Raw genomic sequence first — 17,675 nt, 5'->3', positions numbered from 1 at the left:
GTCATGCCCCCAGATTGATGCCACTTCAACAAACGATCTGTCAAGTTTTCTATAGTTATGTCACTAAACAAAGGTTTAAGAAATTGTAGGTAACTGTCATAATCCCTTTGGACAAGCTACAGATTATTTTGTCATCTTATTTCATTGAGTAAAAACATTGTCATCAGAAGTGAATTTCTTCATTTAAAATCTAAAAATAAAAATCTAACTTCCTCCACATATTATTTAGGGAAACCTAACATTTCAGTCTTATTAAATGAGATTTATATTAGTTTCTCCAATAACATCAAATGACTATGGACTTTTCTAAATAAGCGTAACCATTAATTGCATATTTATGACAGAAATCTCTCCCTAGACAGGCTTTTAGTCTGTGGATGAGAAAAAAAGCAAAAGATGCTAGGTAAGGATCAAGTCAGTGGAAAAACAATAAACACATTTGTAACTCAAAATCATACTTATTTCTCTCTTCTAGAAATGAAACATTCTTAATGTAAATAAAATGTGTCACAGTATAAGGAAATGTGCTGACAATGTTAAGATACATTTGCATTTTTATAATGAATTTTGCATCAGAGATACACTATATTCTGTTCTTGATACTTCTAAGCAACATGATATGAAATTATCACAATAATACAAAAATTACATTTATTTGTAAGCTAGTTTTAAAGGGCTTAACCTTTATTAGTCACATAATCAGAAGTAGGTAATATCTTCATCATTCTTTTAAAATATTGTCATTATTTGTCACATTGGCCAGCGTCCAAAAATTTGACTCTATGACGTTAGTAGCTTAAATGGAAAGCCCATCTTTCCTTCTGCCACACCACTTGGTCAGACAGCCAGAAAGGAAAGAAATCTGGCGCAGAGAATGTAAACTAAAATGCCTTAGAGGCCGGGAAGGATATATAAACAAATGGAGCAAGAAATAAATTAGGAGCCGTGGGGTCTGGAAGGCACTGGGGAGCACAGGCCCAATCTGAAGGCATGGTGAGTGTTTTGACTTAGCCTTCTGTTGCCTCAGAGAAATATCTGCCTGGCAGGTTGTACATCCTTTGTGGATGTACGTAACTACGTTGTAAGGTGGTTGTGTCTCTGCCTCCCGTAGTTGGTTGTACGGACCAGCACAATCTGATGTGGTGGCCCTGATGTCCAGTATTGCCAGATCTTTTTGATTTTTTTTCCAGATTTTTACCTCATTTGGATGGTTACATATGAAATTTCTCAGATTTTTTTTAAATTTAGAACTAATTCAGTTTTTTAAATGCCCTTTGAGAACTACAGGAAATCCATCCTACCACACATTCGTGTGATCTCATATATAATACCTGGGAAAAAGGAAGCTTATTTTCCAAAGACTGTATTATTCTACAGATGAATTATATGATTAGAGCATCCCATCTGTCCACAATATAATGATTTGGAAGGTATATCTGAAGGCTTTTTTGGAACTAAAAAGAAAATAGAAATTATTTCTTTTTTGCAGCTTAGAATTTTAGAGCTCTGTAGTTTCTTTGCTTCACTGATAATCTAAGGGGTATGTAGGTCTATTACATTGAAGTTACAGTGAAGTGTAGTTGTTTACGTCATTGGAGGAGGTAACTATGTATACACACTGGGCTGCTGGCAAAAGATCAGGGTTTAACAGCAAGCCAGGTAACTAGCTAAAAACAATGATAACATTCAGTACAAAATTGGACTTAAGTGGCATCTACTGTCTATCTATCAACCATCCATTCATGCATCCATCCATTCATTTATCCATCTATTCTTCCAATGCACCAATCTCTTCTTCCCTTGTATCCTCCTACCTTCCTTCCTCTTTTCCTTCCTCTATCCCTCCCAGTTTTTCATCCATCCATCTACCCATCTACCCACTCATTGATCCATCCATCCATCCATACATACATACATTCATTCATTCATTCATTCATTCATTCATTGAATCAACACACATTTATTGTACACCACATGGTGTGCCAATATTTACATTAGAGATTGCAAATTTATGACCCAAGAGCTAAATCTAGAATCCAGAAGTGTCTAAGAGTGTTTAAATAAAAACGAAATGTGAATTCTTTATGAGGTATACATACTGTCCAATTCCAAGCCCCACAACTCCCTATTGGCTTCAGGCTTAGTTTTTTTACACGTTGTGTTCTAAAGAGCTACTTTATTGAGTATTTGCTCTATGCCATACTGCACTGGATACTTTATATACGTTATCTCATTTTTTTTCTCACAACGACCCCAAAAAGTTGGCACTAATACTCCTGTTTTACCAATGAATAATTTGGGGCCTAGACAGGCCAGTGATTTGCCTCAAGTTGCATGACTTGTAAGGTTTAGACAGAACTAGGAATCAGGTCAGGTGGGTTTGACTTAAGTCTCTCAAAATCTGTGAGCTCCTTATATCAAGTCCTCAAAAATGATTTGGCCTAAAAATGAACTAGACCTTACTGATACCCTGACTCCATGATTGATGCTTTTATACTCTCCATCTCATTTAAAAATAAATACAAATACTGGATTAAATTTACATCGAAGCTTCTTTTTTAAATTTTAGAGATATGCTACTTTTTAAAAAATCTTCACCCCTTAAAACTCAATTAATTATTCATACAGTTTATGCATAATCTAGGGTCTACTTATGTTATAGGTGTGGGTTTCACCCTCAGAATTAGAGTTAGAAATGCCCCTTTTATTTACCTCACTTTATTTTCTTGAATTCAAATGAAGTCCAATTCTAAATTCTAATCTCGCTGGGAGATTAGACGTCCTGACTGGGGTCTAATTACTGGGATTCATGACCACCTTCCCACATCTTCTCTTCCCTCATCCCCCCACCCCCAAGGAGGGGTCCCGTGCTGTCCAGTAGGGCCGGCAGGATGCCTGTTCTCCATTCTTCAGTCAGCACTAGTCACTGCTGGTCTGATTGTGGCCCTTGCTTACATGGTCTCAACAAGGTAAACATTCCAGGGTTCCTGTGACTGTTTTGGGTCCAGGCATGTTTGCCTGAGCTCCTTAGCCTCGTAAGCAGTCCACTCCCTTGGCAGCCTGTGCCCATGCGACTATCTAGAAGAATAGACTACATACCCAACTACTGACGGACCCTGCAGACTCCCTGCCTCTTTCCTTCCTTTCCCTTTTCTCTCACCATCTTTGCCTGCTTGCGGTCCCCAGAAGCATACCTCTCTTCTCTCCTCCTAGCATATTGCCCTCAGTGTGGGCTGAGGGTTTTTTAAAAAATCTAAAAATAAGTTTGCTTTAACCAACTTTGGCTTTGGCTTGTGTTGCAATTTACCAGACACAAAGAAACAGAAGGCCAGGAAATTTTCCTGGAGGGGGAGGAGTGAGAAGGGAGGTGGCAAGGGGATGGGGGTGTTTTTACAGAAAAAAAAAAAAACGAAAACAAAAATTCCCAGCTTGTCACTTTTATTATAATTAATGAAATTAATGCAGACAGTTTACTTGCAACTTCACATAGGATTATCAGGCTTGGACGTTTAAATCCAACCCCACCACAAGTTATAATCTTTGTATACCTTTTTTTTGTTTCATCTATAAAATGGAGATAATGTGATTATTTCATAAGGTTGAGTTTAAGTGAGTTTTAAACATAATTTCATAAAACATTCTCTTAAAGTACTATCATAGGCAGGTCTAAGAGTTTAGGAGAAAGCCTATAGTCAATGAATAAATAAAGCTTGTAGATTTATACTATTTCTTAAATTCAGCAGTGCAATGGAATAGAATTCAAAACATCAAATAGAAACAAGTAAACTGGGTGAAGCCGTTGCTCTTTGGGATATCAGTTTAGAAAGTAATTCAATTGATTGTGAACTTTTAGTCCCAAATGATACACATTTTAGAAGAATTTAAGTCAGCTTAATACTTCTAATCATCAGTGGGCTGGGATTATCACATCCAAATTCAGACCTCCAACCAAAGATCTGTTATTATTCTTTTTCTCTCTTCTACTTCTTTCCCTTCTCCTTGAAGTAATTTTAACTGTGCATACACCGCATTTGCAAATTACCTTCCTACTTGTTTTTCCTGCACCTTCAAATAGAAATGCAGTCCTCAGAAACACCTCATTCTGCTATGCAAATATCTTTATAGGGGAAATTTGAAATTGACAAATGCATTCACTGAAAATTTTCCTTGTGTTGAAAATTAAGGGAAAAAATTTCAATTGGCTATTTGAGCATCACTATTAGTAAATCAACCCATTTGATGTAAAGATGGATATTATGGTCATTTCAAAGTGATTTTTGGTCTTGGTAAGTGGGTCCTACAGCATTATGTCTTCGTTTTTTGTGAGTTATTGCACCTGGCTAGTGTTTTCATTGCTGCCTTATGTTTATTTGCTGCAAATCCCTCTCAAAACTGTGTGCACTGGTTATAATGGTAATGAGGAAGATAATTCAAACTAAAATTCCAGTCAGAGAAACTTTAGGCTTTTAGTCAGGATGGTTAACTCACGTTCTGCATGTGCAGGCCAAATTATATATGGGATGAAATATAATAGGCAAATTGCAGCATAATAATAAATAGTAAATTTAAAACTTATTACCCGGACAGGATTTAAACCGGCTTTACTACTCCTTGAGTACCACCTTATTGCTTTTCCTTCATCTTTTCATCCTGTCTTTCCCAGTCAGTCCTCTTTCCCCAGTTTGAGAGGATAATGATTCCACAGGCTCTAGGCCCAGGATTAAATTTCGCTTGCTCTACTGTCTCACGTTAACGTCTTTGTTCTTAGTGGTCTGTTTTTGTTGTTCTCTTCTGCAAGTCTGACTCCTTAGTGGTAGCAAATGATAGAGGTCTTCAAGCATCTTAAAAAACTGCCTGTCAGGGTAGTACTACTCCACCTGGGTAGATGCCTCCCTAGGTCCATTACCAAGTGTAATCACTGATCATTGTGGCCACAGCCGAATTGTGATAACAGACTAGTTGCAGCTGTTCCAGGGCCACCAGTTCAGTAATCCTTGTTTCTCAATGGCAGCTTTGTTTTGTAGGGCCGTCTCTGACAAGACTCAATTGGCAGATATTCGTCTAACAAATGTTCATGCCAGATGCCGCTAGTGTTTAAATAGGATGTGCCAAGATTTAGATAGAAATAAAAAATCATTTGATATTTTAAAACCTTGAAATCTAAAATAATCTCTTAGAAAGAACAGTAGTTCGTTATGTGGGGAAGTACCCTGTGCTCGGTAAAAAGGAAGAAAAATAAAATGATATGTTGCAGTGTTTATATGTAAAAGAGAACAGAAACTACATACATATTTTAGCATCACAGCTGAACATTTGAAACGTGTAAACATGCCAGTTCCCATGTGTAAAATATGTGTATATATATATATATATATATATATATATATATATATACACATACATATACATTATCTCCCACTCAGGGCTTTTATTGATGTCTAATTAATAATTTTTTTGTGTGTGAAATATTCAAGAACATTTGCTCTTCCAAGAAGTTCTGAAGGTCTAAACCAGCAGTGAAAACCGGTCTGTTTCCCTAGATCCCTATTAATTAAACCAGCTTGGGACTTAAAAGTATATCCTCTCTACATGTTTGCCTACATTTAAATTCCAAACAAAAGCAATGCAGAAGTTCACTTTCCCTTTATGCATAATTTATTTCTTGGTATCCCTCCAAGTAAAATTCCTGAATGCATGGATGATCGCAACCCTGTCCGTGTCTGTGGTTGTGGCACAACGAACAGAGAAATAAAACCAAGGGAATGAGAATGAATGCTTTGGTTTCATTACGTTGTTAAGCCACTTTTGTGCATTGGATTATCTGCCATCTTAATAATAAATAAATTCTCTAATTATTTAACATGTGCTCAATATAAAGAAAATGTTAATACATTCATATGTTAACGTCTGAAATAGCAAAGGCGCCAGATGGCTAGTAACCAGATTAAACAAAACAAATTACAATATTATTTTTAAAAGAATTGAGCTTAAACTTTCCCCCCAAATACTTTTACTGATAGGCAGCAATTAGGAGAAACGAAGTGTACCAGCACACAGTTAAACTGGCTTTTATTCTTCACTTGAGACTAGTTCTAATTGATCACTGTGCTATTGTATGATTTGATTGTGCTGCCAGTTACATGCCACTGTTCCCATAATAACAATTTTTCTTCTTTGTTCAAATGAATTTCCTAATTACACGTGTGATGGGATGTTTTAATTCTTTTCCCTTTTCAAATCCACCTTCCTGTTGCAATGCATGATGGGCAGGCTCAATATTGTGCATGACACCCGCTACAAGTGTTGGTAGGTGCCAGCTTTGTTTCTTGATTATCTTAAACCTATGGTGCACCTCACAGCCCCTCAAAATCCACTGCCAAGTTTAACTGTTATCTATTGGGCAAGTCCATTTCCCTTTTACTAACACCTGTCAATTAAATGCCATTTTCTATTTAATTGACATGGACTCACATAAATGTTTTCTTGACACACAAGTTTCCTTTAGTCACCTCTAGTGGATTTTGATTGGACTATGAGTTCTGGTGTGTAAAAAAAATCTATATCATAAAAGTAATATATTGTATATTTTTGTAATAATAAATAAGAAAAAAAATACTTTCATTCAAGCAGATAACTGTATATATGAAGTAAATACCTGTATTTTGATTTAGATTTTGTATGTCTGACTGTGAACACTATATGAAATTCTTGTTTTTGACGTAGCAAATTAAGCCTGTTTGTGTCAATTTTCTTGATTTGATGGTAACAAGCTTTTTTTCCCCTTTTTTTTCTCTTTCATCCCCTTTCCCCTTCTCTCCTTGGAATGTTGTCCTGCTTTGCGCTGTGATTGCATGTCACTCGCTGGTGATGATGTCCCGTCACATGGCTTATTGCTGTGATAAATACCATGCCCAATTATCTCCTCCATGTTGCCATGGTTTCCATATTGCTACACTCTTCTGTATGTTTGCTTATATGATTTTCCCTCCGAAAGTTCCCATGGTGCACGGTGCTACGCCAGCCACTGTGTCCGCAGCAACAACATCTGCCACAAGTGTTCCCTTCGCTGCAACAGCCACAGCCAACCAGGTTTGCTAATTTACAGCTTTGTTTCTTAAAAACCAACTCTAATGGGGCTCAGTCCGACGGCCCTTACGCACGTGGCTTTCCCATTGACGTCCGTGGGAATCGTGTGTACGTGGGGGCTGTAGAGGGTGCTTTAATAGCATGGGGTTTCAAAGATACCTCTTGTTGGCCTACACATTCTCTCTATGATGAGCGGCAGAATGCTTTTATGCCATTTATAAGTGCTCCAAAGTTGTCGCGGCTCCATTTCTAAAGCTACTAAAATGATATTTACACAAGCAATTCTCATTTGGTCTGGACCAATCAAAAATGCAGGCAATTTTAAGGATTTTATGGTAAACATTTGCTGTATACAATTTCTTAGTTCTTGCCTAAATTTTGCATAAAAAACAAAATGTTTAAACATGTTATAGATGCCACAAATGACCACTCTTGTAAATAGAGTTTGTTCTAAATTCCTTAGAGTTTTGCTTGACAAGCAGATTGGATATTAAAAATAAATTGGTGCCCAAGGTTTGATTCTCAGTGCTTTCAATGAAAAGCAAACACAGAAACAATACCCCTAAGTGCCAGTGTTTCTATAATTACCTGGCATAGATTTTGGAGAGTTACGAAGGAAAAAAGACATCAGATACTGTAAATTGAGTCATTCCAGGTTCCATACAAGTTTATAGGGTAACAATTTCACAGATTACTCTTAAGTAAATGGAATCTGTTTCAGAAATTTGAATTTTACGATATACCAAGAATGACTATTTAAAAGAAATTGATTATTAAAATATTGAAAATTTAAAAACTTGACATTGATTCAGCCAACATTCTCTGATCCTATTTTAAATTATGTCCTAGAAAAATCACAGTTGAATCAAAGTCAAATTTACGTAAAGTGGGTTTTGGCTTTAATGTATGTCTGTTATGAAAGCAAAGTTCAGTATAGTTAATAGCATGTGAGAACATTTAAGAACCAAGTCAAAGTTCAGATAACCCACAGACTAAGGTTAAATGTAACCAAATGAAGCAAAAGAACCAGTATCAGATGGAATCGCCATATTGCCCATTGGGAAGAGAAGGCCAGTTAAGCGCCATCTGACTTTGTGGTAATCGCTGTGAGAAGTAGCCACCCTTGTCTCTACAGTATGCCATGCACTGTGGGAGAACTGTAAGCTATTAGTGTAGCCATTAAAAACTGTCAAAAGCAGCATGCCAAAATGGATGTATTTTAAAGTTTCAGACAAGCTTTAAACATTTCTTGGCAAAGAATCCTTAGTTTTTCTGAGGCTTGTCAAAATAGCCCTAGATTTATGCTAACACATCAGACTCATTTACAAGAATACTAGATTGTGCATATGTGGCATGTTAGTAAGTAATCTATGGCAGAAATTCCTTAATGGATTCACCGCAGTCCGTTGATGATGCAAATCAATGAGGCTGAGCTCTCTGTGTACCATGTATGACTACAGAATTGCTGGTGTAAGCAGAACTATAGCAAAGCAAATTTCAACATGCCCTGGGCCACCTGGGTTATAGGGGACACTTTACTTTTTGCATTGTGCTGTGACCATTTCATGCATAATCTTGGGTCTTCATACTGTTTTACAACCAAAAGAAAGAAAAGGAAAATGGATATATATATACACACATATATTATATCTACATATACATACATATGTATATGCCTACAGTATATTAGCAATGCTGGAAATAGCTGATGCCACAAAATGCAGCGTGCATGCATGCAGAAGTTTATAGCTGGCCCTTCATCTGCATCGATTGGTGTTGAAGGTCCTTGGTATGTTTCGACAGCCCCATCCTTGATGCTTCTACACTGTTGGGTGCAACATCCTGTCCTGCAGCAGCAGGAAAAATGGTATGAGAAGCTTCATTATGCTTGGAGCACATTTTCGTGCCATTTGCCAATGCTGTAAAATTGTGTAAAGATGTCAGCTGAGAAATGGAAATAAAATAGAGACATATTCATTTACACTCCAGACTGTGGATTGTAATATGTTGCATTAGTCTAGGACATCTAAATTGAAAGAACAACAAGATGCCTTCATGTATGTGATTTCACTATTCTCCCATCAGCCTTGCTGAGATGGGGTTAGTGTGCCATTTTATAGACGGAGAAACTTAGCCAGAGAGTAATTGAGTGCTTCGCTCAAAGTCACACCACCAGCATATGGATGCACTAGGGTGGGAAACCCTGCTTACAGTCCTTGGACTGGCTCAGCCTACCGCCTGCCTCTCCCAGATGGGCAGCAAAACTTTGGGCTTGGTGGAGAGTCAGGCTACAAATTGGAAGTTCATAGCTTTAGGGATCATTGAAATAAGTTGACTCTATATTGATTTCTTCTTGTAGTGTCTCTCAAGTTGTTTTTTTTTTTAACTCTCTGCCCATTTATTATACAGTCAAATGTGCAATCAGGATTCAGGACTATGTTCCGAAATAAACTTAAACTCTTCTCTGGTTGTTTTGAAATATTCCCTTAAAATTCTTACCTGGTACTTTTAATTAAAAAAAAAAAGTAACCATAAGTTGAACAAAAATGTTAGAAATCGGTTGCACAAAAATAGGCATTTCCTACTTGGATTTCTGGATTAGTAAATAATAAACCACAGGTGTGTGTGTGTGTGTGTGTAGGCCAACAAAAAGGGCTTCTTTCAATTACTGCTGTGCATGAATTTTGGATAGTTTTACTTCTCTTACTTCCTAAAAACTGATAACGTGTCTAGAATAGTATTTAACACAAAGATTTTTTAAAATGAGTTGCTCCTTTGACATTAAGTTTACATTAACTTTACTGTTATGTTGGCCAGATAAGGACTGTCACCTCACAGCTGAATTTCACTTTTCTTAAAAATGAATTAAATATTAAAATGTTTTCATCTCTTGGTTGTTGGCTTGCTTGCATGGATCATTCATTAAATAATTTTTTATTTGCTAGATACCCATAATATCTGCCGAACATCTGACTAGCCACAAGTATGTTACCCAGATGTAGAATTTTCATCACTAAACAGTAAGTTCCTTCTGTAATATATAGTGTATATTTGTAGTGGTTTTTTAAGGCTTTCATTTGTATGATGCACTCCAGGAAATTTTGCAGAATTTCAGAGAAAATGTTCATATATTTTGTTTTATTTTTATTATTCTAAAAATCAGTGTCATCAAATATTTATTGAACACTTGGCTCATGACTGGCACAGGTCTAGAAGTAGAATGTACAAGCAAATGAAAGCTTAGATGAATGAATACATTTATCCCAGAGAGTATGTTTCAGTGCTGAAGGTTTTGAGTGGAGGTAAGAAAGGTTTCACATTTTTATCTTAAGTGGGTTATAAGGCACTTTCTTATAAAGTTTATATGTTAATATCACTTAAATATATGTAAGTCTTAAGGAAAATAAGTTGTATTTTTATTTCATATTAAAAATAAACCCAAACATGAAGGAAAAAAAAAATGAAACCAGTACAGATCAGGCGTTGGCAAAGTTCCTCTGAAAAGACCAGACAGGAAATATTTGTGACTGTGTGGGCCACATGGCTTCTGTTGCCACTCTTTTCTGTTGTAGCTACTCAGTTCTGCCACTCCAGCTTGAGAGCACCAGAGACGACACGTAAATGAAGCCCTGTGGCTGTGTCTCAATAAAACTTTATTTACAGAACTAGACAGCAGGCCGGATTTGGCACACCATGGGCAGTAGTTTGCTGTGCTCCAATGTAGGGCATCATTTGTTTTATTTTTTTAGTGTTTTGCTAAATCCTATAGGTGAGAACATGTAGCCACTGCACCTCGTGATTCACCACACACAGGGTTATTCCGCTCTAAAGAGTCTGACTTTAACTCGATGTATACACACACTCACACATACACAGACACCCACATATCCAACTTTAGGTACTTCCAAGTAGTCACCTTAGAAGATGGTATCATTCTGAAAATGTTGTCATTGCTCAAAAATAATTTGAAAGTCTTGTGATTTTCCTTCAGACACATTGACTTAGATATGCGGGAAAGGCGGCCTTTTTCATCCTTAGAGGATATGCGTTATTCAGTAGGTAGCCACTCAAGCTACCTGTATATGCTCAGGATATTTCTTTAATTTATATTTTTATATTTAAAATGAGCCACTGCATTTGAAACTGAATCTCGTAAATAAGATGGGTTATCCATCTTTGTTGCTTCCTTTCATTTATCTGCTCATTAACAATTTACAAATGATTTTTTGGTGCCATGTATTACTGTGTGTTACCATGTCAATAGATATTAATCTCAGCACAGACAATAGATATTAATCTCAGCACAGACAATAGATATTAATCTCAGCACAGTCTAATAGAATGAGAGGTTGGAACACATTTCTCTTGGAGCAAAGATGAAGGAAGAGCTTTTTCCAACAGAGTCAGAAAACAAGTGACTTTGGGCAGTGATTGTTGCTCTCGAGACAAGGGAAGAGTGAGGGCCTTTCAGAAGGGACAATGAGTGTGTCAGGTGAGGAGAGGGTGGCAGAGACCCAGTTCTGAGACCCTTGTGATAATAATCTATAGCCAGAGATGGGCAAAGGTGGAGCCTATGCAGGACAGGAGGATAGACAACATTTGAGAACAGTCCAGGAAGTGGTACCAAAGACAGGCTGCAATCATGGATTAAGTTCTTGATAGTGATTTTTGTCTATTTCATAAGCTTTCTTTATAATCTGATAATAAGTTATCCTGAACAAGAGCCACGGATTTTAATAAGCACATTTCTTTGTAGTATGTGGGTTTGGATGAAAAGTTAGTTTTTGACATGTTTTATAACTCTGCTTCAAGATTTTGCAGTCATTTGGGTATGTTGGATGTGTATATATGTAACTGTGTTCTATTTCTGGGCAATAATCCAGGATGAAAACAAATGATAGCAAATGGCCGTAAGTTCATCAATTAGCAAACCAGTGAACTTGTCTGTATTGAATCTTGGGCTCTTAATGTTCTGTTTAACAAATGATTGCCCATTTTCATGCATAGTTGCAATAATTGAGCTGCTTTTTGAGTGTAGCAAAATCATGACTTCTTTCTTGCTCAAGGTTGTACTGTAAAGTCTCCTTTTGATATGCAAAGATCTTCTGATAAGAACAAAGTTCGTGTAAAAACTGGAACTATTAATTCACAAGTACATTGGAATATCTATTCCACCTTAATTTGTCAGGAGCATAAGGGATTTTTATTTTCCTTGTCTTTAAAAAGGGGGAAAAACCCAAAAACTTTAAATTATCCAATATAGTTATTTGAAGTATAATTTTTTTCCAAACATATACTATGCTAATTAAGCACCTGGATATGATGCGTCATGTTGCGTGGATTTTAATTTTGTGGGGCCAAACTAGTATTCTTGCGACCCAGTGACTTACAGAAGAGAGGAATTCAGGTGAGCTTAAATTTTCCCCTCCCATGATAGTGCCAAAAAAGCGCTCTACTCCGTGGTGCCCCTTGGTGCCGCAAACATAATTGATACTTTCAGCTCAGTACTGGGTAATTGAGCGGAGCCCACAATTTTATTAAGCAGCGCGTGTCATTTTATCCTCATAGAAAGGCACATTTAGGCCCACTTGTCCTTACAAAGTGTTTTTTGCTTTTTGTATGAAGATGTAACAACCTATGTGTGTTTTACACTTTAAACCAAGCAACGCAGTTTTCCGATGTTGGACATTGTCTTATTTTAACAAAGCTCTTCTCTTTTCAGATTTCTCTCGGGTTTAACAGAGCCTATCTCTTTTTCCCTTGTAGATCATACTACAGAGGAAAGGACGGTGTGCTTGGTTCGCGTCAAGGACGAGGTCATTAGCCATATTGTATATACCGTCAAGCAACGCCCCCCAAACCCCTCAGCCACAAGAGACCCACATCTTGCATGTTAGCCAGAAGAAGAGACAACATGGAAATCCACTGCACACTGTTGCCTATACACTCTGTACATTTAATTGATATTTGTGCTGAGGTGATATTCCTGTCTAAAAGAAGAACAACATCGTCTTTCTTTTCTAGCACAGAGTTATGCATTAAGAGATGCATACCTAATTAGTTTCCTATATATTCATGCCATCTTGAAAAGACAGACTGTGGTGTAACCATGATTCTATTATGTATTGGTACGTCTGTAGACCAAGGTATAATTTTTTAAAAATAAGTTTATTTCTTTCAAGGTTTACAAATAACAAAGGTGCACCTTGTATTTAAAATTGCCATTATAGACGAGAGCGTGCATGCACAGTCATTTTTGTTTAAGAGTAATATTTTTAATGTAATAGATTTTAAGACGTGGTGAGGGAGGGATCTGACAGAGATGAATGTGCCAAGCAAAGCCACAACTGTGTATCCTTTAAAGCACATCATGGCTTTAAGTACCATGTTGTTAAGGGTTCTCATGAAGTGCCATAGACTGTACATCAAATTAGAGTATTATTTCTTCAGTGTTACTGTTTTCAGAGCCACATTTTGTTGCTTATTTGCTAGTACTAATCAGTCAAAGGGCACCATTCTTTTTTTTTTTCTTTTTTTTTTTTTTTTTTGTTTTTGGAAACCAAAGCTGTCTCAGAAATGGCCAATTTAACTCTACAGCAACAATAGACAGCACAACACAGACTCTCTCGATACAGATAAACTCACACATACTGGAGATATATATAATAGATATATAGAGAAAATTATTTTAATGCATTGTAGTGTAATATTTATGCATACTATACTGTGTAACATGTTATTCAAAAGGGATATGCCATTTCTGAGACACGATAACAACAAAAAATGTTTGAGGAAATTATTTTGCTTCTATTTATAGCTCTGTCGAAAGTCGAACGACTATAAATGCTTTGCAAAAATGGTTTCACATTTGTTTAAATGCTTCATCACAGTCACGTTTAAAATAGTGACTCTAAACAAAGAAGAAAGCAGCACTGTCATCAGATGCATGATAAACCAAAATATGAAAATGGGAAATGTTTAATTAACCTAGTAATTGGGTGGGTTAAGTACTTGGGTGAATTTTATATGTGATTTGTTTTGTTTTGTTTTGTTCAGATTAACTGCTTATAGCCTTAGAAAGCCTTTTACAAAATTAAAAAAAAATAGATGTGCATTCAGTTTTTAAGAATGGATTCATCCAAAGGAATTCCTTTTTTGTGGTTTGGATGTTGCAGCTAGTAAAGGATATTTTTGCTCTGATCGGCAGTTCTAAAAATTGCCGACGTCGGGGCCAGGTCACTGGTAGTTCTAGTGTGGAATGGGAGAAGCGAAAGTTCAGTTATAGAACTTTCCATACTTCCAAGTTTACTGCAAGTTTTTATGCTTGAGAGAGATGCTTTCTAATATAAGACTGATGTGTTGATTTTACTGATTGTACTGTACATCTATTAAAGCCTTAGATTATTACATTACGGGTTGGAACCCATACCAATGTAATTTCAATCATGTTAAGAGAGTAATGGTGACTTCACATGTTATTGTAGTTAGTTACATTATAGAATATTACTTATTTTTCTTGTTAAAATGTAGTTTTTCATTTCCTACATTTATTAGATTTCATTTTCTATTAACAATTGAATACCATTTCAGTTTATAGACTCTTGTTTTATTAGATTTTACCGATGAATTTTTCAAAATACAAAAAAAAATTAAAGTAGTTTTTCCTTCATAACATACTCAGTTTTGAATTACATGTAGTGTCATACGAATATTCGTATTATTGTTAACTAAATGATTTATATTTTACTGATTTAATATTAAAGTGTAAGAATGTCAGTCATTGTTAGTTCTTGTCTAGTTTTCATTAAAAGAACAAAGATCTTTTATATGGATATCTTATAAATATATAATCATTGCTAAGTAAGAAGTTAAGTTGTTGCTATCGCAACAATCCTGGCAGACAATTGAGTAATATTTTGATGATTTATTTTGTTTGTAATTAGTTATTATAAGAAGATCTAGATCCTAGATATTAGAATAAAATTTATTTTCTACTGTATCCATTTCAAATGTTAAAGTATTGTTTAATATTTTTGAAATCCCTGAATATCAGGCCTTGTTATAAATAAGCTGCATAATCAATAAATAGAACAAGGGACTTTTTGTTGATAATCCAAATACTCAAAGTTTACGTAATGAGAATTATAGCGTGTGTGCAAACTCTTGAGGGTTGATTATGCTGCAGTTTAGCATGTTGGAAGGTCTAGAGAGAAGGTTGACTTTTTGCACTTCTGTATATAGTCAAAAGAGAGAAACCTGTATAATAGTAAGATCTTATTTTGAATAAAAACGTCTATAATTACAAGGAGTTTTGTTAAGGCTAATAAAATGACAGACTGAGCAAAATTGCTTGCAAAAGTGGTACAGAGTTAGCACTCCATACCCCTTCAAACATGTTGCTTTGCTTTACTCTGGACAGCTTGTAGTTTGCCAGGATTTTTTCAGCTGGAAAGATATGCCATCCTTCCGAGATCTCATGACTGACAAAAACTCCATTGGGCCCAATCTGCCTGAAGGTCATTACCAAAACTAGCAGGTACTTCAACCATTAAGGTGAAATCATGGATCAAATATTCCTTACATTTTTCAAAACTACTGCATGTTTAAAACTTCAACAAAAAAAAAAAGAGAGAAAGAACTATACTAAGGACATATATTATACAAATCGGTTTCTGCCAATTTCAGTGGTTTATTGTTCACACACACACACAAAAAAAATCTTCAAAACAAGTATTGACTCTCACAAAATTTAAACCATAAACAGGCAAACCAAACAGCACACCGTAGCTATAGTTGTTATGTGATTGTTTTTTAATTGCCGTAGGATCCTGTTCTTTCAGCAGGTGAAAAAAAATAAAACACAGTTCAAATTTCACGGTTTTAATTTTCAACTCAGAAGCACTCAAAAAGGCAAATGTGATCACGGGCACTTGTTGAATGAACTCGTGTGTCCAGCCTTCACTCCCGCTGGCTGCGCTCGTGAGCAGCCTGCTGCTTTCACCTGCTGGAAGGACAGATGTGCTTGGTTTTACTATTACGTAATCACAACTTACTTTCTGCTTGTAGTTGCTTAAAATTATGTATTTTGTCTTGGGCTGCAATTTGTTTTATGCTTATTTTATTATTACTGCGGTAGTTGACTTTGCTGTATGGAAAAATAAAGTGAAATTGCCCTAATAAAACTTCTCTTTCTTAAGTATATTTGTGTATCCGAGACTGAAGAGTTCATTATTTGTGCGCGTTTCGAGTATCCGTGCCTGTCTGTCTTAAGGAACATACTGATATGAAAATTCATTAATCTGGTTTTCACTGACTGCAAGGCAGGCACTCACTCTTCTCACTAACCGTCCTTTGATACCGAGCGTGAGAATCTCGATTGTGATGCATCGCCCTGTATTTTCTGAAACATCTTGCCCTCTCTTTCTGGCACTTGAAGTGCTTGCTGTTGGATACTGTTTTGAGTATAGAGAAGGAAAACCATAAGGGGGAAAAAATTCTCTTATCAGTTCTGGAGCACTGTCTCTCTATAAAAGAAATTCTCTTTGTCTGACTTCTTCAGGCAACTAGGGCTGGAAATCAGGCATTCTAAGAGAATACTTCCATAATGAAATAATGATGGCATTTGATTCAGAGCGATAAAAGAGGTTACATGCAGCTGAAGAAGACCATGCCATAAATGTATGTGCATCTGTGTGTGTGTGTGTGTGTGTGTGTGTGTGTGTGTGTGTGTGTGGTGTAAATGAGAAGTTAAAAATTTGGCTGAAGTGAGGTCTGGCATCCCATTTTGCAATGTCCACAAATAGCTAGTGAAAGCCAAAGTTCCAAAGTGAAGAAATTAGCTCATTTGTTCCTTTAGTGCTGCTTTCTGTGACAGTGCCACTCCATGTTGGGACAAAGCCTGCAAATTCTCCTTCGTGCATCAGTACGTTTTTCTCTAAAACGGACTGCAATGAAAGTAAGTGCATTATTTATAATTAATACGGTTCTGCCACTGGCTGAGTTCTATAGAACATTTCTATTATTCTCAGTGGACCCAACCATTTGAGGTGCCACTTAATCAAAAATAGAGTAGCTGTCCTGGAGATGATTATATAAAGCAGGATTTATAATATTTTTGAGTGACGTCAAAACATCCGGCTCTGCAATTAGTGATGGTATTTTGGATATCTTTAATCAAAAAAGAATCTCAGTAATGAACAGCCATGGTAAGTGTTCAGTACTCTAACTAATTCTGTGTTTTATTAATCACAACAGTATTCAGTACTTTAAGTGATGCTGTATTTTATTAATCACAACAGAAAAATGGTGTTTGAGGTATTCATTTTCCAGACACCGCCAGTTGTTCAGAAGGATCTATTACTGCAGACACCACTAGGGGTCCTCAGCTCACAGGATAGGACCCTGTCTTTACCTTCCTTCGTTACTTTTCTTATTTAGGGAGCAAAATCATTTGCTAGAGCTATTCTTTCACTGCATACCCTTGACACTCACAGAGTTTACACTTGGGAATTACTCTGGAGGTCAGTGACATGTAGCAATCTGTAATGTCACTGAGGCACACTCTGACCAGTAGTTTCCTTGTAAGCAAA

The 17,675-nt window shown here is 36.3% G+C and overlaps 1 protein-coding gene across 4 annotated transcripts in view; it reads left to right on the top strand.

Annotated features, from left to right (window-relative positions):
* MBNL1 (muscleblind like splicing regulator 1) overlaps positions 1–16,287 on the top strand; it is a 177,487-nt gene extending 161,200 nt beyond the window's left edge. For all 4 annotated transcript variants that reach the window (XM_029940030.1, XM_029940028.1, XM_029940027.1 and 1 more), the window contains 4 exons: positions 6,271–6,306; positions 6,995–7,089; positions 10,032–10,106; positions 12,853–16,287. In XM_029940030.1, coding sequence (XP_029795890.1) covers positions 6,271–6,306; positions 6,995–7,089; positions 10,032–10,088 — 188 coding nt within the window. In that variant the 3' untranslated portion in view covers positions 10,089–10,106; positions 12,853–16,287. The remainder of the gene's footprint in view (positions 1–6,270; positions 6,307–6,994; positions 7,090–10,031; positions 10,107–12,852) is intronic.
* Positions 16,288–17,675: the final 1,388 nt, after the last annotated feature.

This window comes from Suricata suricatta, chromosome 5, assembly GCF_006229205.1.
Source record: "Suricata suricatta isolate VVHF042 chromosome 5, meerkat_22Aug2017_6uvM2_HiC, whole genome shotgun sequence".
Lineage (NCBI taxonomy): Eukaryota > Metazoa > Chordata > Mammalia > Carnivora > Herpestidae > Suricata > Suricata suricatta.
Note: the sequence above shows the minus strand (reverse complement) of the source record. Positions and strands in the feature narration are given on the sequence as shown.